At 45.9% G+C, this 25379-nt stretch overlaps 2 protein-coding genes across 5 annotated transcripts in view; one reads left to right on the top strand and one right to left on the bottom strand.

Moving 5' to 3' along the window:
- The window catches only part of Dnajc24 (DnaJ heat shock protein family (Hsp40) member C24), a 42614-nt gene extending 35208 nt beyond the window's left edge, over positions 1-7406 (top strand). For both annotated transcript variants that reach the window (XM_010640410.3, XM_010640411.2), the window contains exons 4-5: positions 3154-3222; positions 6293-7406. In XM_010640410.3, the coding sequence (XP_010638712.1) occupies positions 3154-3222; positions 6293-6423 (200 nt within the window). In that variant the 3' untranslated portion in view covers positions 6424-7406. The remainder of the gene's footprint in view (positions 1-3153; positions 3223-6292) is intronic.
- Positions 7407-9045: 1639 nt separating this feature from the next.
- Immp1l (inner mitochondrial membrane peptidase subunit 1) overlaps positions 9046-25379 on the bottom strand; it is a 57143-nt gene continuing 40809 nt past the window's right edge. For 2 of the 3 annotated variants that reach the window (XM_010640412.3, XM_010640417.3), the window contains 4 exons: positions 25288-25376; positions 21781-21907; positions 10325-10435; positions 9059-9670 (listed from right to left, as the gene is read on the bottom strand). In XM_010640412.3, coding sequence (XP_010638714.1) covers positions 9602-9670; positions 10325-10435; positions 21781-21907; positions 25288-25376 — 396 coding nt within the window. In that variant the 3' untranslated portion in view covers positions 9059-9601. Of the gene's footprint in view, positions 9671-10324; positions 10436-21780; positions 21908-25287; positions 25377-25379 lie in introns of all 3 variants that reach the window. The other variant, XM_010640414.3, reaches the window with a different exon arrangement.

Genomic DNA, 25379 nt, shown 5'->3' with positions numbered 1-25379 from the left:
TAGTGACTGCCATTCTGTAGCAGAGAGTCCAGATTTAAAGTCTCAGATCTGGTCCTTTAATTGAGTACTACCTAAATCAGTTTGTTTTTCAACATTTTTAGTAGTGTCTTGTTACCAGGAGAGCACTGAGGTAAGATTTGTAGTTCTGGACACCTTTTAAAATGTTCTGATACAGGGAGCAAAATTATCATGTAATCCTGCAAAAGGAAAATCACTTAGCTGTTCTGAAGATGCCAGGCCTGATTAGTAGACAATTATCAAAGCTAATTATGCTTTCCTGTGAGTTACTTCAGTGGCTAAGGAGGAATTAGGTTTTTAATTATAATCACAATGGTAGACAAGCAGAGATCATTGTTTAAAAAGAAAAAAAAACCCAAACATTGATTTGTTTGCACTCTTTTCTTGTGGGGTGGGCTGGGGTGGATCTGCTCTTTGGCCCTGGGACCCCTGCCTGTGCACAGAGGGTCCCGCACCCCCTTCGCCCCACAGGCAGCCACCTCTTCACTGCAGCCCTGCTCAGACTGCCTCAGTCCGGGCGCAGTCTCCCTGGGTTTGCCACTCCTGCCAGGTTGGGAGTCTAGATTCCCATCCTTTCGAAGAGTAAACGTTTTCCTACAGGACCTTTCTTACTCCATTTAAAAACGCAATCAGTCTTAACCTTAACTTGAAAGCTCTGTGGAAGTGAAGCTCATGTGTGGGAAGGGGAGGGGCGCCTGTGTCCACCTGAGACCTGCTCAGGGCCAGGAGCCCCACACCCCAGGGACTGCGCCTGCTTGGGTTTGCAGGGCGCGCAGTTGGCCAATGGGGGTGGCTTACAAATGTCAGATACTGATTTGTAGAACTAGAAACTTGGATTTTGTGCCCGAGGTGTTGAATAGTCAGGTGTCGACTCACAGACAGCTGCAGAATGGAATGATTTAATGTATTCCTCGAAACTGACCTCTGGCAAGGAGGTGCTGACCATTTTGTGTTCCGGTCTGAAATATGGTCTGTGTGCTGCATGCTAATCTTTCTACCAAGAAATAAGTAGCTGCTCTAAAGTTGTTGCACATCCAGATAGAGAAATAAAGATGACAGTAAAATGCGAAGCCACTTTGAGAGCGGGTGGAAACTGGGATGAAACATGAACTGTAAAGAGAACCCGGCGCTTCCCAGTAGACAAGCAGAGAAGTAGGAGGGTGGGCGGTGGGCGTTGTGTTTGTAAGCAATCTCTCACTTAGGTTTGGGAATGGAAAGGTATCCAGGCAGCCTACGGACAGGCCGCCCCTCTCTGTGGGTGGTTGGTTCCGTGTTGCAGGGTTCAGGATCTGTTAGCTGCAGAGCTGCCTCCTCTGTCGTCATCACTACCAGTCTGCTTTGCTTCAACTGCCTGTGCTGCTGCCAAAGATACCTGTACAGCGCACACCCTGGAAGAGAGGCACTTGGTTGTAAACTAGCAAGGCCTGTTTTTTCCTAAGTGCGCTTCTTTAAGCATCAGTTACCCCTTCTTCCAATCTACACAGGGTCTCATTTCCTCGTTCTAGCCAACCCCTCCACCCTTGTTAAGGATCACAGTGTATACCTGCTGTAGAGTGTGGAGCTGAGATCGCTGTGTTCCAGAACGCTGAAGCACAGACTCCAGTGGCCACACACAGGCCACTGCACAAGGTTGGTCGGGCCTGTGTCTTTGGCTTTCAGGGACAGCTGAATGGCCTGGTGGTATCTAGTCAATAGGAAGTGGTCTAATATTGAAAATGCCTTAATAGAATACTGTGGTGAGTTCAAAATATTGTATAACCTTTGCAACTATTTTAAAATTATGTAACTCACCAATAAATTTTGAACAGGCCGTTATTAAATATAATTAAACTGCAGGCATTCACACAAGGGAACAAAGGGGGAGGCATTCTCAGGAAGTGAACAAGGACTAGTGAGACAGCTCAAGAAAATTTCACCGGAGTAGGGCTGGATTTTAATAGCTTTTTTTTTTAAGCCTTTCCTTTTAGAAGAACAGTATAAGCATACAGGAAACAGATTGTGCCTTTAAAAGCAGTGACAACTGTTTCCCATCCAGAGTTGCTTTGTCTGTTCCAGGATACGCTCATTTTAAGCAAGGAGTGCGTGCTTTTCCTAGCTAGGCCACATCTTACTCAAGTTAGTTGGGATTCTGTCCTCCTTTGGAAGTTCCGTTTCAGAGAAAACTTTAGCTCACAAAAAGCATAGAGCGTCAACACAATCCAGTTGGGTTATGGGCTTGCAACACCAAATTCCTTGGAAGGGACTTATTCCTCTGTGACAGCCAGGTCCCCAGCAGCCCCTTCCACTGGGGAGGGCCGGCTCCTCAAAGCACTTGGCCAGATCTCCTGTGAGGAGGACATCACATCCCCCGGCCCATCTGCCTCTCCACAGGCTGGTCCTGAAGAAAGACTTTTCTCCCTCTCTCAGAAAGCCACCAGCCCTGTTGGATTTGGACCTAACCTTGTGATATCCTTTGCCATACTTCCTATTCCTAAAACCCGAGGCCAGTGCATCAGCACAGGAATTTCAGGGCACAGCTTTCAGCTTCTGAAGTAAATACGGAAGAGGTGGCTCCTGTCTCATCCCAAGGTTCAGGTGGCTATTGTCACCCAGCGCTGCTGCCTTCTTAGTGAGACATAATTTATCTGACAGATCTCTCCAGTCTCTCACAAGCAGAGGTTACTAGCTGATGACAAAAAAATGTCAAACTGACTTCATGCTTTTGTATGTTGCATATTTGTGAAAAATTGGCCAAATTTTGACTGTTCTGCAGTTTGTAGTCCTCCGAAGTCCAGTACACTGTTAGGATGGTAAACTGAGTTTTTAAATGATAAAGTTAATAAGAGTAGGAACAAGCTGGCTGTGGTGGTGCATGACTATAATCCCAGCACTCAGGAGGCTGAGGCAGGAGGATTGTTGTGAGCTCAAGGCCAGCCTGACCTACATAGCAAGACCCTGTCTCAAAAGAAAGAAAGAAAAAAAAAGAATTGTAATGACCATACCGGAGTTGCCTTTTTGTGTCCTTCACAGCTAATGTATCAAAGTGAAGCCTCTACAGGAAAAAATGGAAATAAAGCTTTTCTACATGGGGGGTGGGGATGGGATAAAATAAAACTTATTTTTAAAAAATTAAGCATCTTGTTTTCTATTTTACAGAAGATGAGCTCAGAAGTATGGGACCTGTAGACGCTCAGATGAATCTTAAAGAAATGTCTTGGAATGAAGGTTGGATTTTTTTTTTTTTTCTTTTGGTTTTGTCTACCATGAAGACAAATACTAGAGATTTTTTTTAATAGGGGAAAAACCCCACAGAGTGTTGGGAAACCTTGAAAAGATAGTAATAGCTTGGCCTTCCTTTTGTTTGGCTTGTTTTTGTTTAATTCTAAACTTCATTTATTTTTATTGATGACCCCTCTGGATCATTTCAAGTTATTTTTCTATTCTAATAAGATTTTATATTCTTATAAGATTTTTTCCATTTGTTTTTGCTACTTTTTTTTTTTTTTTTTTTTTTTTGTACCGAGGATTGAACTTGGGTCCTTGCGCTTGCAAGGCAGGCCACCGAACCGCTGAGCTAAATCCCCAGCCCGTTTTTACTACTTTTGATTTTGCATTACTCTATAATGTGGTAAAGTCAAAGAAGGATTTTTTTTCCATTCATGTACTTGCTGACTGTTGAGATGAATTCACAGATAAAACCTGTCAGACCAGGCTTTTCACGTTGCTCTTCTACCTGGAGGTTTGGTTTCTCTCTCTCACTTGTTGATGAGGTCTCAGGAGGAAAAGGACAATCTGTCCCTCCCCTTTATCATGAAGTCATGTCGTTTTCCCTTTTAAAGCTTTATTGAATCAGATGTAATATCACATTCTTAGTTATTCTGGGTTGATGCCATTGAATTAGGAAAACATCTCTCTAAATACGGAAGCCATGGGTAGCTCACACTTCCTTACTTCTCTGGGCAAAGGAAGAAAATGGTGCTATTTCCTAGAAGTCTTATACACTCAAATTTTGTTCAGCCTAAAGGCTTATAAAAATTTGCTAATGAGTACGGATGGTAGAAGATAAACAAAGCTATTCTTGAAACCCTTTACTTCAGTAATGGTAAATTCTTAGTGCTTTATAAAAGTGGGTGTTTTTCTTGATAAGATTGTTCTGCCCTCATCCACCCAGCGGGAACCCCAGAGTGGAAACTCTTGTTTGCAGTTGTGTAATTGGGAACTCAAGGGTCCATATGACCGGGGCTGCTGGGGTTGAGTCTCCGCACCCTCAGCAGCAGGGGCCCTGCCTGGAGGCCTGGACAGCAGCAGTGGGCTCACTCGGCTGGCTGTGGAGGGACACAGGGACAGGCCATTCATTAGAGATCTGTGCAATGAAGTGGATTGCTTAAAATCCATTTTTTGAAGTTAATTAAATATAATTTTTAAATTTTATTTTAAATTAAAAATATTGGTTGATGGTTCAAACATCTGTCAGTAAATACACAGACCTTCTGATCCAAGTGTAAATACGAACATGAAGAAAATGTCCAGCAGGAAAGAGCAAGGTTGCCAGAAGCAGGGCTTTGTCCTGGGGCACCCTGAGCCCCTCCTCACGGGGAGCAGTGGAAGAATCCAGGTCAGCGCAGTGGGTCATTGGCAAGCACCACGGCTCATCTTAAAAGCATGGCCCATATTTAAGTTTAGGGCTTTGTGATGGTATGGTAACATCCTCATCCTGAGATAAAAACAGAGCAGCGGTTCTTGAAGCCATTATTCTTGGAGGAATGTTTAGAAACCAATCATGTAAGCTTGAATTGTTTGCAGTGGGAAAGAGCAAGATGAGCATATGAAGTTAAAAAGTGTGACCACCTGGACAAATGGAACTGTTTTTTCAGAAATACCCTGGTAGGTGAAGACCAGCGCTGGGGAGGGTGCAGTGTCCGAGATGGGAGGCCCTCCTCACTGGCTTACCTGTGCAGCTCCGTGCCTTGTGTTTAAACCACGGTGTTAATGCTGGATGGCAACAGTGAATGAGAAATTTGCACAAGATGTGACTTCTTAGCATTAACATTTGGAATTATCAGCGACAACATCCACAGTAACCCATGTGTCCTCTGTGTCATTTACTAAGTACATGTCACCTCTGATTTCTTCTCAGTGTTCATTGAAGTGGTAAGAAAACAAGAGGGGGAGATTTAGCCTAAGAAAATCAATGGTTAGAATAAGTATATTTTTAGAAAATTTAACAGTGAAACAATTCTCTTTGAAAATATGCTACAGCATGTGTGTTGGCCTGGATAGGAAGAGGTTTGTTTGCATTTCTGAATTCAGGGTTATTTTTCTTTATGGAGAATACAAAACAGGGTTGGTTGACTGGATTCATTGTTTTCTTTGATAAAAGAAGCAGGTACACTTGGCTTTCTTAAGTGCTAGGTGTTTCAAGACTGATCTTGATAGAAAGCAAGTGCAGGGCAGTTGGATTCCCCCCTTCACATGTGTGTTCAGATCTAAATGTTAATCGGGTTTAGGAGTCAAATGAAGATATTTGATTGTAGAAGTCCTGAGCCCTTTGAGATTTACTTCGTTTATCTGTAGTAACAAATTCTGAGAGTAATGGCATAGATACTATGATGAGTAAGTACTATGAGAAGTTTTGGCAGCTTCTTTCCAGATAGTAAAATGGAAGGATGAGAAATTCTTTAAGTCAAATGACGCCAGCATTCAATCTTCGCAAGGAGAGAGCAGCCATAAGTCCTGCCATTAGAACCACCGTGCCCCCCCCATATGCATCTTTTGGATGTCTTGTGCCAGGCGCTTTGCTGTTGGCTCCTCCGTCCTTTGTAAACACCAATCAAACAGCCATACACATGTGTGCCACAGACAGAAAGCAGCAGGTGTCCAGCTTGATCAGAGTTGGGCACAGTTCTCTGAAAGGACAGAATTCAGGGCAAATGACATGCTCCTTTCAAGCGAGACCTCTTTCTTCACTGTAGCATTTAAGAAGAATGTAAAATGTACATAAGTCTCAAGAAGACTGAACACTTAGTGAATTCTGTTGGTTGCTTCCAAGCACCCCACCCCAGCTCCTTGGTCCGTCTCCTTCCTGTGCGCGTAGATTCTTCTCTAGATCAGATAGATCAGAAGCTGTCTGAATACCGCCCCTACACAAGTAGTGTTTTCTGTACTTCTCCTTTACCGAGCCTCACCTAGCTCTGCTTTTTGTCTTGCAGTTTCTATGGAATAAACTGCATTTTTGAGGGTGTGAACGAAGTAGTTGCCTGTAGGCATTTGAAGCATTATTTTGTTGTCTTCGCAGGTGACCGTTCTTTCTCTCTGAGCTGCCGGTGCGGTGGCAGATACCTTGTTTCTGAGCAGGAGGCGGCAGCCGTGAGCCTGGTTCCCTGTGACACGTGTTCACTGATGGTGGAGCTCCTTCGTGACAGCTGAGCTGTGCAGTCGCACCCTGCCAGGAGAGGCTGACTGGAAGCCACCATGGAGTAGTAGAAAATGAACTTCCTCATATATGTGGACTTAGAATTCATATTTACATTGCCAAAGAAAAGACTTCAATTATAAATTGTATTTTGTGGAGTGATATCTGAGAACTTGTTTGCTCCTTGGAAAATAAGAATTTTCTTTTTCAGACTTGAGCGTGTCTCTCCTGTGTTGGCTCACAGCCCATCCATTCCTTTACAGTGACTTGGTTCTGATCTGCCAGAGCTGCTTCTGGCTGCCGGAGGCGCAGGCCCGGTGGCCTCTCTATGGATCAGAACCCCTGTGGGATGCACAGAGCTGGTTCTCCCATGAGCAAGGCTGGGTGAGGGTGGCATGGGGCAGCAGCAGCTGGGAGCCCTGGCTGTGAGCACTGCCATCCTCATGTGAAACGCAGGGAACGGAAACTTAAAGAAGCGACCGGAAACAGGTGCTTCCCTCTGCCTATTCCGGAGCCTTGCAATGGGACCACACTATCTACATTACGGGTTCCCTGGGATGATGAACCGGACTCGTGGACTGTGGCACGTGAGGTGTCATTCCCTTGTATCTGATGCAGTGCTGTTTCCTTCGCTTGTCGAACAGCTCCATGCCTGGACTTACTTGAACTGTCTACCACTTGAACAGCAAAGTTCGAAAAAATCTGCTCAGTGTTCGTAACGTTGCTAGAGAGTTGAGCGAAAATCCAACTAGACAAAACCTGTACGGGCCAAGAGTGAATCACACGTTGCATCTCTCGGTGGACACAGGGTCGATGCCTCACTCCAAGCGCCACTTTGGCCCAGACCACATTCAGTCATCGTGTTTTTTTGGGGGTATTATTTGCATAAAATATTGTAACCATGGCCCCAAAGAAAGTGATAGCAGTAAGGCTAAGTGCAAAACTGAGAAACAGAGTTAAAAAAATTGTGAAATTTGAAATAGGTCGCTGCTTGTCTGATTTGGTGGCTGAATACAACTTGGCTAAGTCACCATTAGAAACACTTATGGGAAAAAATGTGATTAAAGCCGCTAATGTAGTAAAAGGTGTGAAATTGTTAACCATGAAACCAAGACCCCAGGCCATGGAAGAGGTTGCAAAGTTACTGTGAGGGCAGGTACATGAGAAACTGGATGTCAATGGTGATATTCAACAAAGCCAGACACCTCCATCGACATACAGACAGCACTGCGGAGCATGTGCTGAGCAGCCTCAAATGTTCAGAGCCAGCTGTGGCTGGTTTGAGAAATTCAAAGAAAACAGGCACAAGGTAGTGAGGCCAGGGAAGGGGGGCGCACAGTCAAAGACACAGCCAGTACCTGTGAGGCTGGATTTGCTGAGTATGTGGAGGCTGAGGGCTGAGCAAGTGTCCAGTGTGACAAAGCTAGACGTTCTGGGAAAGAAATGTCCAACGGGACCTCACACTAAAGAGGAAAGGGCACTGCCAGGCCAGCAGCCCGAGACGGGCTCTCCCTGTGGACCACTGCTGGGGACTGTGCTCTAACCCATGGGTTTTTAAATAAGAAAACCACAAAAGTGATGTGAAGGGTAAATAACGACGTTGGGAAGCAGACTGTTTCTCACTAAGTCGGTCCATGAAGTGCTTGGACAGGAGAACTTGCCTGGAAAACCACTCCTAATGGATAGTGTTCCTGCTCGTCCTCCGGGCCTGGAGGGTGTTGGATGATGATAAATGCTCCTTTGTCACTGATAAGTCCTTGGCCCCAAATACAGCTCCTCTCATTCAGCCATGGTCCAGCAAGTCACTGCTAATTTCACAGACCCACCAGAGCACACTGTTCCCACATGCTGTGAAAGGCCCTGCCCAGTCAGCCCTTCACATGTTCACGGCATTCTCCTTCTCGACAGAGCCTGGGGAACCCTCTACAAGACCCTGCGTGCTGCATGGCCAAGCTGTGGCCAGAAGCAGTGACAGCTTTGAAGGCTCCAAGGAGGAGCCCGGTGTGGAGCACATTGTATCTCGCAGGTGCCGTGCGCCGCAGCGAAGCTCACCTTGCCACTGAAGAACTTCAGGTTCTTCAGGAGCGGCAGCTGAGGACAAAGCTGGGCAGGAGTAGGGCAGGGAGGGTCTCCCTGCTCATCAACAGGAGACATGAATGTGATGTGGAAGTGGCCACCTCAGTCAGGACAGCCTGTCATGGGCCTTGCAGATGACACTTCTCACTCTAGGAACAGTTTGAAGAGGCAGAAGCAGGTGGTTGGACAAATGTGTAGTGAGAAAAGAAAAGACGGAGGGAGAAGACCCCAGAAAGTACAGCCAGGAGTCACTACGGAAGGAGACTCCTTCCAGAAACGGCAGTCTCCTCCTCCAATTTCACGCCGCTTTCTGCTATGCTGGGAAGCCTCAAGTCAAGGGGAAGGGCCCGGACAAATGTTCTTAAAATTGCACTTGCTGTATTGTTTGGACATTTAATGTACCATACTTACGGTGTTTAGCTGTTTTAGGGAGTATTTCCACAACCGAGGGCTGTTAACTGTATTAAAGTCCTGGAAAAATGAATTTTTAAGTGTAATCTTTTTTAAGTATAATCAGAACCCATTATTTGGTTTTCCATTTTTCTTATGGGGAAAAATATATTCAGTTCTTGAACTTTTTGGTGTTTGAACATGAATTTGGAACAAATTGAGTTGACAACTGAGGTATTGCACTGTACTTCATATTCTACAAGTGTAAAGCAGAATCCATTGGAAGATCTTCTGTGGTCTCTGGAACTTTCCTACTCCAGTTGACCAGGCTGTAAACGGAGCTTAGCAGGTCTTCATCAGATGGACGCTTGGTGCTGTCAGGCTGAACACATAAGCACGGCAGTTACTACACCGCCTTGAAAATGTGGCTGACAAATGAAGAAAGAGTAGCCCTTTCGCTTCAGCTTTATTGTACCTATCAAAGCAAAACTCCAAGAGTGAGGTACTCATCCAGGTTGTCCTTGCAGAATGTTTGTATAGCACTGTAAAATTTACATTTTTGTCCAGGTAATTTGAACTAATTTGCAGTGTGTTGCTTGTTATGTTTAAGAATTAAAAACAAAGTATATAGCAAATCGTTTATTGGTAAGGAAAGTACATGGTTTCCACCGTCGTCATAAATTCACTGGACCAGGAGACTCATCAGGTCAGAGGAATAAACATTTGTCAGTTGTCAGAAAACCGGTGGCCATTGGGGCTGTCACGCAGAAACCCAAAGTCACTGAGAGGCCAGATCTGTAAAATCCACAGGAGGTGGAGATGGTTAAAGAAGGTGAGGCTGTCTCCTCACCACATTCCCCTTTCCTCCTCCCTCCTCTGGGATCGATAATGCTTCCTCCTCGCTCATCATGAGTAAGTTTCTGCTGCAGTGTGACACTTTACAGCAGTTATTTATGTACTTAAACATACATGAACTCGTGTGTGCGGTATGTGGACACAAACGTATAAATATGCTTATCCTCAAGAAGCGAACTACACCTTTGACCTAAGGTGCTTAAGGCTTAACACTGAAGCATACAGGACTTTAATTACCCTGCTGCGGAGACTGGCCGGACCGTCCTTTCTGCCGGAGGGTGGGGCGCAAGGCAGCCACCTTCCCTAGCGCTGCACACCTGTGCTGCATGGCGCTCATGCACGTTATTTCCAGGTGACCGTGCGAGAGAGAATGGAGACGTGGGGGCACACAAATGTAAGTTTTCTTGGCTACAGTTAAGGAATCCCTTCTCAGTTACCCCCTGTAAGAGCAGGAGGCAGGGAGTAATGTTTGGTAAAGGCCAGTGTGTTCATGAAGTGTAAGTACTGCAACCCAAAGTCCCACCAGCCTGAAGATGTCATAGTTATTTCTCCAGCTCTGAGAATAAAGCCGACATGCCAAGCAGAAAACTGTACCTTAAAGAAGATGCGTCCTCTTATGAGTCCATATGGGATGGGGCCGTAGAACCTGGAGTCTGTGGAGTTCTGCAGATTGTCACCTTCTAGCCAGACGTGGCCCGTGGGCACCTACAGGTAGAGGGAACCGCAGCCCCTTAAAACAGACGCCTGGACACCGTCACTAAAAAGCTAGTCCCAAAATACCTACGAACCCTAAGATGGACACTTAAGCTTTCCCTTCTTGCACGGTAGCATAACTTACTAAAGATCAAGGATTTGAAGTGTTTAAAAGACCTACCTATTATCATACAGCTCCCACTTACTTGTTATTCAAGTCTAAGAGATCAACACAGTGTGACAGAGTCATTAATTTAACAGACTTCAAAAGAGGTCATGAGGATGCTGGCCAGAAATGTGCCCTCCTGCCTCAGTGACAGCATCAGCAGGGCAGCCCCTCCACATCCCAGGGCCAGCTCCAGGGCCGCCCTCTTGGATGCTCCTGAAGAACTGCATGGTAATTGATCGTGACACCAATTATACATAATCTCGTCATGCCAGTGGAGGGCCTTGTCAGAGTTCTTATTAAGAGGCTGCTCTGCCTTTGTACGAGCCGTATCTTCCTGCCTTCTGCCTTGGTAATGACCATCCACAACCACAAGGACCCATTATAAAATCATCAGTCATAGAATTAATTATGGTGACCATCCTAAATGGTAAGGCCCTATCTCATATGGCCATGTGACAACTGGTAAATATGTTTAAATTCTTACTGGCCATCAAATTTAGGATAAAACGTTACTTTCAAAAAATGTCTTCTGCCTTCTGAGCCATTTGCCTGCTAGCATCTGTTCCATCCATGTAAGCTTAAAGGTTCCTCTCCAGCCACAGTATGAAAACTACTCTCTCAAGTTTGCATTGTACAGCTTTTACACAAGAAAGTTGGGTCACTGACTGGATAAAATCGATCTATTGGGAAGAAATGTATTTCCACTGTGTTCAGCAGCATTTAATAGGAGAACTGGACATTTACCTGTGTGACAAATTACCTTTTTAAAAAATGAATGGAAGCAAACAATTTTATAAATTCCTTTTAAGAAGTTATGAGTCTGTAACATATGTAGAAATATTTGTCAAAATCCTCCAAGTTATTTCTTTGCACTTAGATGCACTTAAATCTATTTTATAGAGAAAGGACATAAGTTTACTGAAAAAAATATCAGTGTCAGGCATGGTGCACACCTGAAATCCCAGCATTCTGGGAGGCCGAGGCAGGAGTTTGCTAGTGCAGCCCCATCTTGGGCAATCCAACAACACAGCCAGGCCCCACCTTACATCACGGAGTAAGGCATGGGGATGTCCTCGGTGTGAAGGCTGGCCGCTGCCTGTGCTGTCACCTCATCCTCCAGCCTGCCTTCCTCAAGGTGCCTGTTGTCACAGTATGAAGAGAATCATTTGGGTGAGGGCTAATTTTTTTTTTTCCAGGCTGGTCTTGAACTGGCATGATCCTCCTGCCTCAAGACTCGAGTCTCCAGCGTATGGCCTGTGTTTTACCCTCTCCCTATCACAAGCCATAGAAAAGACCTGCCTGACTCGGCATGATCGCTTGTACGGTGCTCTAAAGCAAAGGTTTGCTGCAGTCCTAGCTGAGCCTGGAGATGAGCAAGAGGACAGAAGTTCTCAGCTGGCAGAGGTCATATGACGTATGGTTCAGTTATGCAAGATTCGCTCATCAAAGCAACAAAACAAAGACCAAACTAATGCAGAGATTTCTCGGGTGCAGTCAATAAAAAAGTTGCAGGGAAGGGTATGTAGTGTTATAAAGTCCCATATTTATAACGATACATCATAGCTACCGGTTCTAATGTGGGGTGTGTGCGCATTTTAAAATGCTTTCTCTTCCAGTGACACCTGTACTTCTGAAAGCAGGAACATAGAAAGCCTGCCGTCACGATGAGGCTAGGAGGCACTTCGTTGGGTTCTGTATTTATTCTTGCTTTAGCAGTGCAGACAGTGCCCTCATGCCCACCCACACGGCAAGCTCTGCTCCTCCATGCAGCACTAGTGCCGGTACATTAGCAGCCCAGCCGCTGCGAACACCAGTGCAGCCGCAAGTTCGCTCCTTCACATGCGAAGCACAGGCCATTTCGGCTAGTGTCAGCGAGGCAGAGGACAGAATGAAACATGACACTGTCGGTTATGCTGACCTCTTGGCTATATCAGAAGCAGAAGATTCAAACAAGGTAAGAGAAAAAAATTTTATGTCAGGATAAGCTGGTAGATGGAAATGTATTTTTAAAGAAGCTATATCTTTACAACCAAGTCCGAAAGGTACTCCAGTTAACAAGTGTTTTGCAAATGGTTCCGTTACTTCTCATAATCACAACTTTCTTGTAGATCTGTATGTTTTCAGTGAACACCACAGAGAAACTGGTTGTCTTTTGCTTAAATCTCAATCGTTCTGTTGCCTCAGACACAGGTGCAGGCCGCTGGCCCTCTTCTCCCCAAGGCCCGAGGTCGCCCCCTGGGCTGTGGCACACCTCACCTCAGCCGGGACAGCCAGCCCACCTCTCAGCTGCCTCACTGAGCTGGCTGAGCGCCTCCTGCCCGCGGTTCCAGACACTCAGGAGAGGACTCTGGACTGCTGCACAAAGCGGCCAGAGTGGTAGGTAAGCGTGCTTCAAGGGAGGGGATTCATGGCAGTTTGCCCTTTACTGTAATAAAGTTTTAAAAATTTAAACATTCATTGTTATAGTATTTTTCAATCATACTTTAGAATGCAAATTTTGTGCCTCAGAAAAATTCATATGATAAATGTATATTCATAAAAGTGACACTACTTTAGCAATTAATACCTATATACTTGTTTTTAATGTTAGTATTTTCCAGGTAGGCAGTATCAAGTCAAATTACCACACCACTAAGTAGCTAATGCATATTCTGTTTAAACCACAACAAATAACTCAGATGTGGCCAGAGTAACTCTGCTCACTACCCGAAAGAATATTTGGAAAATGAGATAATTTGTTCACAATAATGTTGTAAAAGGGTTTCACCAAACTCACTTTTTGTTTGACTCTGGTAACATCAAAACTAGAAATGGCATCAGTAAATAATTCAAGTATAGCCTTGTAATCCCATCAGGAGCCAGGAACTGGGGTATGCAGATCACCGGAAGAGTTGAATCCCAAGGGAGCAGTCGGAAGGCAGGAATCGCTCTGGCGGTTTGCTGTGGGCCAGGCTCCCCGTGCCCTGGCTCCTGACCCTGTCCTTGCCTTGACTCTCACTCACATTCTGCCTCTGTGAGCCCATTAGATCACGCAGTGCGCTGCTTCCCAAGGCCAGAGGAGTGACAAAGAGGTCTCTTTTCTACAGACAGGGATGGACGGGCTCACGAGCTGATGAGTCCCATGAGCACTGTCTGCACAGCTGCTGCTTTCTCTCCAGTGAAGTCCTGCCTATTACTCTCCTGTCCATGTAGGATGAACCTCTTACTGCCCTTCTCTCCTTAAAAGTGGGGCTGCCTGCCCATGTGGCACACACCTGTCACCCCAGCAAGCTGGAGCCCAGCGCAGGGAGTCTCTGTCCCAAAAGTAAACAGACAGGGCTGAGACCTGGGCTGGTGGGTCCTGAGCTCCAGGGACAGCTCTGCAGCCTCTTCTGCGCGGCTGAGACCGGGAAGTGTGTTCAGGAAGAGTGCTAGAAACCAGTGGGCAGATGCAAGCTGCACGCCGCCCCGGAAGGGCAGACCACAGCTGCCCCGGGCTCACCTTCTCCCTGCTTCCCAAGGAGGAACACGCTCTGCAGCGGGAATTGTGCTCTGCGATTTGATTGTGATCACTGTCAGGCTATTTATGCTGCATTCAGTGAATCATACAGCTCTAGTGCTAGCAAGTCTTTGAACTAAATCTGCTATAATTAAAAATCACATTAACTGTGAAAAAAGTCAATGATTTAATGAAATTCAGTCACGGGTGATAGCTACCATCTTCTAGTCTTTTACCGGGCAACACTGTCAAGCCGTGACATGAACTCTTAGAAGTGTCCACTTCTCCGGAAACCTGCCCAAGGCATGAGGTGGAGGTCTGGGACCAAAGCCAGGACACGGGCCTTTCCACCTAGACACCCAGGACCACTATCTTAGTCTCAAAACAACGGACCCTTCCATCCTCCGCCTTTGCTGTTCTATGTGCAAATATGACACTACTTGCTCTGGTCTGGGATTAGTATTTAAACGAGGCATTTTATATTCTACTGACAGACTACACTGGAATCCCCACTCCTGCTGCCCTGTTACAGGGAGGATTCTAGCTTCCTGCCACACAGGCCTATGAGGGCAGAGTAGAATAGGGAAGCTAAGTACTAAAATAATGAGTTTTCTTGGGCTGTCAGAAAAAGTTTGAAATAGTCGGTAAACCAGATGCATACCGTGTGAAATACGTCGATATATTTCCACCAAAAATTTTATTTCTGTCCCTTCGCATAATTCTGCTCCCACATGGATTCATTGCTGCTATAGATGAATCTATGAGTTCTGCGATGTGTGCTGTCCCTGTGTACACCTGCTTTCAGACAGGCTAGAAAAGATCTGTATCTAAAGCGGTATGAGAAACGAATACCAACAGAAAACGAGTCCCTACGTAAAAAAGTAGTGATTAAAATGAAACGTGCTGATCTTTTTGTACTTGATATTACCAGAGCATTTTTAAAAAGGCATCGTTGCATGTTTCTCTGTGACAGACCCTTGTGTTTTATTCATCGAAACACAATTCTAATGTTCCAAACCCGGCACATTATTTAGAATGAAACCTAGCTTTGTGAACCCAGAATTGCCAGTTAGTGGTTTCCGGTGACGCATGACAGGAGAGAAGGGGGAGCATTCTGGTGGAGACTCCGGCAACGCGGGAACCTGCTATGGACACCGTGGAAGGCACCGCAGCACCTGGATGTCACTCCACGGAACCGCATCTGGACACGGCCACACGCTGGAATAGACTCGGTGGTCACTAACCTCAGTCCACTCTCAGGGGAACCAGGTGCCACACTTGTCTCAAACTGCATCTCTCTCCCTCTCCCCCATTCGCCGACTGCCCATCCTGCTGCCAAGGCTGATGTGGGTGATGCTTTCTTCTGGTGGCTGATCCTGCCCTGAGTTTCTTACTCGCTGCAATCTTGCCTTCTCCCTTCTCACTGATTGCTCCACTGTGGCTGATACAACTGACTCACTGCCCTAAGCTCTCCCGCTTCCTTGCACAGTCTGATCTGTCATTGCAGAGCCAAGTCTCCTCAGGTTATTCCCCTGCCCAAGATGGAACTGGGTTCCCTTCCCACCGTCCTCTCCCTCCGTGGGGCCACTTCTGGAAGCTCCCTGCCCGTGCTGCATTCTCAGGCTGCGACCCGCTCTGGGCACCGTGCTCTCCCTCTCCAGCGCTGCTCAGATTCTCCTCCGTCCGGAAGAATCATGTGCGTCCCAGCTGGGAAAAGCAGCCCGTGATCGGCAGGGCACCCTGTGCCCCATTCTGTACCCTGCAGCGCAGCCTCCCGCTGCTCCACTCTGGGACACGCTGGCCACACGCCCTGAAGTCCCTGGGTCACCACTGAGGGCAGGCTGGGGCCACACTCAGAGGGCTCACCTCACTGCGGGGTTCACAGCCTAGAATGTAGGAACCCTCCTGCCTCAGCCTGAGTGCTGAGATTACAGGCGTGCCCCACCCTGCCCGGCATACTTGCTTTTGTCGTTCCCCTTTTCCATCTCTCTTGTGAGTACAGAATGGTTTGGTGTTGAGAAAATGTGTTTAGTGTCTAAGACTGAGCAGGTCACATATATAACAGTTGCCACCAGAATTGCATTGTGCTGCTTATAGCAAGGCTTTTGAGCTCAGTCTTTCTGGTTAATACAGCTTTCCCAGCAGGCTGAGGAAAGGTGACAGTACCTCAGAAGAAAGCTGCACAGCCCCTGGAGTGCTGTCCTAATACCAACAGCCTGGAGTCTGGGAGCAGGGTTCATACCGACGGCAGGATCACAATTTCTTTATTAACTCCTCCCAACTACTTCTAAGCAAGTTGAAGTATGGAAGCCTCAGATAATGCATTTTATTAAATGCTGCTCTGCCTCCTAGATTCACACCAATAGCACCGACTTTTTGCCTGAGCGACATGCACTGGTCTCAGGATGACCTGCTATACCGCACACTGAAATGTTCATCTTCACACGTGTGAAACCAGGACCTGACCCTACAGACCAAGCCCAACTGCTCTGAGGGTGTTCGGAGGAAGGTCGGGGACTGCTAAAGCCCAGGTGCTATCCTCTGGAGGGAAACCCTCCGCCAGAAGCACAGCGAGGGCCTGCAGGAGGAGCAGGGCTGGCTGCAAGGTAAATCCGCTTCCTCCCCAGCAGCTGCAATCAGAGCATTATTGCTGGGAGCCAGGGCTGAGAAATGGAAACAAGACTGTGGGGCGCTAGCACTGAAGTCTACAAAAAGCCAGCCCGTTTAGACACCCCAGTCCTAGTAAGAGGCATTATCAAGCAGTTCTGGTAAGTGACATGAGGGTTTAGTATGTCTGCAGCCGACACTAACATGTGTAGCCTTTAACAGAAATGCATCTTCTGTTATGACGCGACTGGAATAGAAGGCCAGTGGCCGTGACATTCAGCTACGGTAAGTGCCACTTAAACACACAAAAACAGCAGTGGGATATTCAGGGATCTGAACTAGGCACTACATACACGGTACACATTAAAGAACTGTCAGTGTTACCTATAAAAGTGACTGTTTGCTAATGCTCTCTAATTAGCGAGATTGTTTTTAGTCATCAGTAAGCTTTATTAAAGCATTTTCTAATAGTACAACATGAAACAGCTGTATTACTAACACATTCCTACATTTCCAAAACCTCTCGTAACAGCACTATACCACCAGTGCACCACAGCACACTCAAGCAGTTCTTCCAAAATAGAAACCTGTCCCGGTCCCTTACATTTTTGCCAATAACCGTGACATTAACCTACTCTTTAAGTCACAGAGAAAAATATAAGAAATACTATGTTCTTTATTCACCTACTACCACACTACACTGGTAACTAACTGACTGTCGTCTGGCAAACATTTCACCTCTTGTACCAAATAACGGGATCTGTGGTATCAAAGACAACCACAAAGCTTTAAACAGCCTGTCACCGAGAACCAAGTTCCAGCCAGGAGTGGTGGTGCATGGCCGTGATCCCAGCATTCGGGAGCCCGGGGAGGACGGGGAACACCAGGCCAGCCTACACTAACCCCAGGGTTCAAGGCAACCTGGACTGTACGAGACTCTGGCTCAAAAACAAACACAGAAGCAAGGAGACAACAACCTGTTCTGCAAAGGGCTGGACAGCCAACAGGCCTTGTGAGCTGGAGTTCTGTCACAACTGCAGCAGGGCCACCCTGAGACAGACCACACACATGAAGGAGCAGGACCGCGATCCAGCAAAGCCTGAGAGGCAGGAAGGACGGCTGCATGGGGTGTTGGAGGCCACCACGAGCTACAGCCTTCCAGATGGACATGGGGAACCACTGGGAGAGGGGAGCAGAAAGGGACAGGGCAGGTAATAAAAAGCAGCACCTGAAAGGTTTCCTTCAGTGGCTGCACAGGGCGAGCCAGTGGGAGAGGTGGGAAGCATGGAGAAGACAAGGGACGAGCAAAGTGCAATGCAGACATCACCGCCTGAGACGGAGCCCGGCAACGGCGAGACAGTGGGAATCGGATTCTGTGTCGGGGGCAGTTAGGGTTCCCTATGGGTGGAAACAGGAAGAGCGTCAAGGGGGATTCCAAACTTCACAGCCCGAACAGCCTGAAGAATATAGGTGCCTTTCCTATGACTGGGAAGGATGTGGGAGGAGTCTGTTTGGCAAGGAAAACTGGGATTTTGTTTTGACTGTTAACCACTCGTGGTGCTATTAACAGTGATATATGACCTGGAATGCAGGAAGGAGACTGTGGCTGATAATTTAGGTGGCTCTGAAACACGAGATAAGGTGAGGAGACCTACATGTAAGTATACAGACTCAGAAGTTTACGAACCCTTCCTCCTCCAGGGCCTGGGGCCACTCGAGAGGAGACACCAACTCAGGAAACTCAGGAGGAGGAGGTGGCACAGAAAGAAAACCAGAGCACAGTGGTGTCCTGAAATGCTGGGAAGCCGGGTCTGGGGAACAACTGTTCCCAACACTAAAGACACCGTGAGGGCTGAGGACGGTGACAGGAGGACTGCGGGAGGCGGCGGGCAACCCCCACAGGGAAAGGGGCCGGCAGGCAACTGTCCCCCAGGAAGAGGTGGCACACAAGCTTGTCCGGACAGGACATCAGAATGACTGCACTTCAGAAGGCATTGCCACGCTCTGACTAGCAGAGATGAGCAAGGGCCAGTGTGGTGGCGCGATGATCGCACTCAGAGAGTGCCCCTGGGCTCAACCCCCAGCAACCAAAACAGAAAGGGAGGTAGGTGGGCTCGGAAGTGTGTATTTGTCTTTTCCTCATTTGCTTTATAACAAAATGTGAGCGTGCTGACTGGGTCCTGACCCTATATTTCTGAAGACAACGGACCCTAAATAAAATAGGGTTTTTTACTTTGTGTTCAGCCTGTTGTGCAAGCCAACAGGAGAATGCCAATTCATACTATTTTCTATTTGTGAAGTGCTGCTACTTAAATCATTTTTTTTAATGAAGTAGTGTCTTCCAGCAGTGAATATGCAGAAATGCAAGGTATTCAAGATGTTTGAGCTGATTATAATTTCTTCTAAGTCACAAATTTAACTCATATCCTAGTAGTCAATGCTCAGCCCACATACTGGGAAAGAATTACCGGCCTTGGGTAGGAACATCACAGTAAGCAACGTCACTGCGATAACACCTTGTCAGGGGCGTCTTGGTTTCCAAACATTTAATGTAAGAAATCTAATTAGAAGGGTTGCTTGCCACGTAGATTTAAACTCTGGAATGAACAAACTGATTTCACATCACTTAACCACTGAACTCTTCCTATCCTTTTATGCCAACTTATAAGAAAATGCCTTTTCTTTCCTATGCTAACGCTATAGTCCAGGCTCCAAATGATAACATGCTGTTCTGCTTTCTGAAGCACCTACATACAAGATCAGATGTCTTTTGCCCGGAGTTCAAGACACGTTTCGTATTGATCATCATCATGCAGCTCAAGTGAGATCTGAGTAGCACTGTCTTCATCTAAGGACAGCAGCAGCTTTTCTAAAGGAGGCAGGGGAAAGCCTGAAGCCCCTTCCTACACTGCTCCTGTGCTCCCCAGGCAGAGCCGCAAGCACCTGGTGTCTTTTTCAGAGTACTCCACACCCGGACCAACTCTCGCTGTCATTGATCACCTTGATGAATGGAACATGTGCTGAAGTGGTGGGTTTTGCAATCGCTACACAATTCTTGTGCTAGAATAACACCGCTGAGAACAACTGGCAAGGAGGAAAAAACCTTCAAAAACATGGGTTTCTCTGTCACAAGCAATACTGCTCCTCATCAGAAACAGCTGCCTTCCTTCCTAGAGCAACGAGATCCGCGAAGGCCTGCAGGACTGCACAGGTGGACGGGGGCCCGGAGGTGTCCGGGGGAGAGCGAGTCTGGAGTTGGGCCACGGGCTCACTTCCCAGCCCTTCTTGCCATGCACCGCTGGGTGCCAGTCTTCGGGATGGAATCCTACCTGTACCCACCTCGGCAGGCTGCTGTTTCAGTAGACCAATGAGTCAACCTGTGGCGAGGCCTGCCGGCCAGAGGGAGTGCATACTTCAGTGCTGTGTGGTGCACTCAGAACGGGGCAGGCTTGCAAAGAGACGGCAGTGTCCACTTAGGAAACATACACATGGGTGGACACTGTCCAGAAGCAGAGTATTTTCCAGTTTCCATCTCACAGTCCTGTGCTTATCTTTTCCGGTTACTTAGCAAAGACCGTGTCTAAACCCTTCCTTGTGCTGTGACTGCTTCTCTACTAACCTCGTACACAGAACATGACAACATGGTTCACTGCAGACAGGAGCAAGTCCCCAAGCAGAGGACGTCACTGTGTGTCTGTCGTGTTCACTCTGGTGACAGAACTCTTCTGGCCTCTGGGATACACTTGGAAGTGACTGGAACGTTTCAGAAGTGGAGGGAAATCCCAGGTGACTCTAACGTTCTGAACAACTAAAGGACTTGGTGCGCATGATGAAGGCCACAGCAGCAAGCCGATCACCGGGCACCACATCACCACTGCAGCTGACAGACACTGTGCGGCAGTCTTCACAGCCCTCAGAAACATCTGCACAGCCGAGCCGTCATCTCGTATGGATGGCAAGTAACAGACTGCTTCAGAGTCTGCTGATCAAATCTCACAGGGCCATCATAGGCTACTAGAAATCTAAAAACTTTACTGCACAGAAGACAATTTTACTCCAGTTATTTGTGTTAGGGTAAAGTTGGTTAACAAACTTAACAGCTGTATTAATAATTTGATAGTGACACAAAAACTGAAGCAGGAAGTTAAGCTGTAATTACAAAAGTCAGCGGCGTAGATGCTGAGTAGACAGAGGCCGTGGCTGCTCCCACAAATTCTGTCACCGTAGCCGTGCAACGCGAGGAACAGCATAGGCTGTGTTCTTCTCTACTGCTCTCGCACTCTTCCTACTGGCACAATACCTATTCTAAACATTTTCAAGAGTTTGTTTTGTCTGTTTTGTTTTTGAGAGAGGGTCTCACTATTTAGCCCAGGCTGGCCTCACACTCATGGCGATCCTCCTGCCTCAGCCTCACGAGTGCTGGGATTACAGGTGTGCTCCACCGCGCCTGACCTTAAAAAACAGAACTGCAGACTTTGGTTGTTAGATTTCCAACTGATGAGGAAGAGGACACACTCTACACCAGGAATCCAGACTGATCTTAGAGATCCCGTCTCCTTCTGTCTCCTCCAGACTCGCCTTGTTTTTCATGACCTCAGCAGTTTGGAGAAGCACTGGTCAGGGACATGGAGCTCAGAGTTAGGCCGAGGCTGGCTTTTGTGTGATGTGGTCAGGTAAGAATACCATGAGATATGACCTTCTTGGTCCCTCACTGTGTCCCTGTGTGTCTCACTGTGAAGTCACCCTGTAGCATCTGGTTAAGGAGGTATCAGGCAGCTTTCTTCTCCACTAAGTGGCTATTATTCACTCTGTAAGAAAAGCTCAGGAGAGACACGTTGAGACTATGAACATACCTGTTTCTCCTCAAACTTTTTTCCAATAATTTTAGCACCAACAGGCTGTCTTAATTATTACTGACATATTTATATAGGAACTAAAATAACTCAAAACTCAGTGGCCACATTTTTCTTGATTTACTTAAATTATACTAAACACAGCATTTTCCTTACATTCAAAAGAAAAGTTACTGTGTTTTCTGGGTGTATTTAGTCAATGTTAATAAACTATGATAGCAATGAACAACATAACTGAAATATTACTTACATAACTATGGCTTTTAAAGAAATCTGATGGACTAGTGGTGAGGACTTTGTCTCCTTCCAAACCAATTACTCTTTTACAAATATTTGATTTTGGATCGCTCGGGCTTTTTGCAATCACAACGTCACCTCTGAGGGGGAAAAGTCAAAGAAACACCAGTGTTATTTATCAAGAATATACATGCATGGTGCTGGCTTCGTCATTTCCTAAGGTGACTTCAAGAAGGCCATTATCCTCTCGCTTTAACCCTCACACACTCACCAGCACGGAGACCTTTCTGACTGCCCGTTCCGGGTCACAATCCAGCGAGAGTGAAGGAGAAGGTATCTCCAATTGCATCACATGTACAAGAGTCTGAATGTTCGAATGGTTCACTAAAATTATCTGCACTATATCTGCAGTATCTTACTACTGTGCCCAAAGTCTTAGAACAAAATGATGGGGAGCCAAATTCATATAACTGAAGTTTAATGCCCAGCACTGACTGACTCGAGGGCACTGAAAAGCACCTCATCTGTGCTGCCCAGAGCTGGAAGGACAGTCACAGCGTGTACGTCAGACAAGGCATATTCACACTCATCAGGTTTGCTGAAAGAACACATTTGAGGGAAAAATTTGAAAATCATAACCAAATAAGATTAAAGCTAAGCACACACTATAAAAATAAAATGTGATGTCAAACACATAAAACCACTGTAGGTCCAATTACACAGGGAAGGCACGATTCCCGAGTTAGTGACACTACCTAGTAACAAGGTAAGAAAGATCTTGAAAAGTAGAAAGCAAAAAGTAGACAAAGAGCGCAGAACTAATGCTCTTTTTGTGTCAAATAAGCAGCGTGCGAACTGTTCACTAACACATGTATTTAACAGAACTGAAGCTAAGTGTGGCGGGTGTGATCTCAACACACCAGGAGACCGAGGCAGGAGGATCCAAGTTCCAGCCCAGACTGCACGATTCAGGAAGACCCTATCTCAAAGAGGAGAGTTGGGGTGTGTGGCACAGTATGAAGGCTTTGGGTTCAAACCCCAGTACCATGAAAAGAAAAAGAAAAAAATTAATATATTTACTACTTGAACCAATTTCCAGAGATAATTTGATGTCATTTATACTAAAAGATAAATATATCAAAATAATATCAAAAGCTGTAGCAATAAAAGTAAGATGACAAATCAGAAATTTAATTACTGCTATATTAGTATTACAAGGAATGCTAAACCTTTTTGGTAGCCAAGTCGAAAGAAATTAAGATTATTACATAGTAATTAATATAAGGTTCAGCAGGAGATAAAGCAAAATTTCCTAAGAGGGAGTCTATATATGGGAATAAAAGATATTATCTTCATCAGAAATGTCATAAAAACTTCAGAAACAGTACTCACAACAGTCATGTCTTGAAATTATACTTGGTAGGAGCAGAAAGGTATCAGGCCATTCAATTCTATAATTTAGTGGCAAAGTAATACTGCCTTGTTTTGCAGATAGGATAAACACTCTTCTCTTTCCAACCCTATCAGTAGAACTAACTGTTCAGAGAACAAGTCTGCGAAGATCTGAACACACTATCAAAGCCAATTTGGGATAGCACTGGAAGAAGAAACTTTTTCCACTGGTGTTTTATGAAGTTTAAGTTGTGATCAAATAATCAATATGATCCTTAAGCTGTGCACTTAAAATGCAACACAAACTGTAATTCAGTCAAGCTGTTCTTACAGAAAGCACTGTGAATGCAGACTGTGTTTTGTTAGGGTAGCCAGATATATGCATAAAGGTTAGATCAAAGGTTAGATCTCTTGGACTCTCAACTCCTTCAAAAAGGATTTAACATAATAGAACTGTTACCTAAAACCTCCTTTCTCAGGGCCAGGGATTTAGCTCAGTGGTTCCACTGCTTGCCTTGCAAGCTCAAGGACCAGAGTTCGAGCCCTGGTACCCCCCACTAAAAAAAAAAAAAACAAACAAAAAACCAAAAAACTCCTTTCTCATTTGCAGTGGTAAACATCCTTATCCTACTAGAGGGTGCGCTTTAGAAAAGGGGTAGCAGGATCTCACGCATCTCCTTCTCTGTGAGGCTCCTCCACGAGGTGCTCCTTAGCTTTTGTTGGGAGAATAAGCAGCAGGATGCGACTGTCTCGTGGATAAGTGTTCTGTGCAGCTGATGGGAAAGAGCCACGTGCTGTGGACACAACATGCACTGACTTTTGCAGCTGCCTAAATGGAAGGCTCTTCTATCTTTACAAACAGGCAGCAAGCAAGAAACCTTGCTAGGGAACAGAAATCCCAGCATTCTGTGCTGCAGATAAAAGAACAAGAACAGTAACACTTTTAAAGTTGGTAGAAGTTACCAACTGGCAACCTTAGCGCTGAAAGTTATTCTGCTATGTCTGACGGGATGCCGACTTCAAGCTCTTCTATGACCAGATGGGCCCCAGGACAAAAAGGTTAAAATGAAACCTTCAAAGAATCTTTGTTTCCTAGAGGTAAACATAAGACATTGAGCTGTTCATTCAAAGACTGTACAGCGAGTAGTTTCAGCCCCTAAAGGATGCTTTACAATTGTAGAACCCTTGTAACCAAGATTTCTTCATGCTAGAGTAAGGCTGAGTCTCTGGTTAATGCAAAGGCTGTATTAGGGTATTTTGATAAAGTCAAAGAGAAAGTAGAGTTAGGATACAGCCTATGACATGACTGTTCATTTATAAGCCCCATATCTACAATCAGGTTCCCTGAAGCAGATCTGAACAGCTTCCGGGGGACCGTGTTAGAGCACACAGCCTCAGTTTCCCGCTGCAGAACAAAGGGCCAGCGAGAGTGAGCAGGAGTGGCTTTCCATGACTGTGGATGATTTCTCAGAAATGGGCCTCAGCCAAGGTGGACCTACTGATGATAGCACAACAGGAACAGCTGGGCACAGTCACATCACAGCGAAAATGAGGGGAAGTACAGATTTCTTATGAATAGACTAAAACATTTTAGAGAATCAGAGTTGCCCTTTTATATAATGCCATACTCTAAAAATCATCAAATGGTTATCATAGCCTGTACAGAAAAAATTATAACAGGCATCAGTCAAATTACAGAGTAGTTTCAAAATTTACGCAGAAGAGTTATTTGATATGAACACAGTCTTAAACTCCCTACTTGACAACTCAGAATACTTCAGGACCCAGTGACAGTGCACACTGTTTCCTTGTGAAACTGTCTGGGATGGCAATGCAAGGGACAGTGGCCCAAGAGACCGCACATGCTTAATGAAACTTAAAATTTCTGAGACTGATGGGCCGGGCTCAGTGGCGCCATGCCTGCCTGGCAGGCCCAAAGTCCTGAGTTCGACCCTCAGTACCAGAAAAACTTTTCAGACTGAGAAATATTTGACTCACAATTTTATCTGGCCAGTCATGAATGCGATGACTTACAAGTGTTTTAAAGGTGAAATGAAGACGCTACAGAAAAGCACAATGTGTACAGGCACCTTCACCGTAACCTGAATCTGTCCGCATGGAGACTTGCCTTTGGATGCCATGGAAATGCCGGCTGAGATTTTCTGCAAAGACAATGTCTGCATTTTGAATGGTAGGCTCCATTGATGGCCCAGAACACTG

The sequence above is a fragment of the Fukomys damarensis genome, unplaced genomic scaffold, assembly GCF_012274545.1.
Source record: "Fukomys damarensis isolate Sample0158 unplaced genomic scaffold, DMR_v1.0_HiC HiC_scaffold_16, whole genome shotgun sequence".
Classification (NCBI taxonomy): domain Eukaryota; kingdom Metazoa; phylum Chordata; class Mammalia; order Rodentia; family Bathyergidae; genus Fukomys; species Fukomys damarensis.
This window is presented reverse-complemented; position numbering and strand designations above follow the sequence as displayed.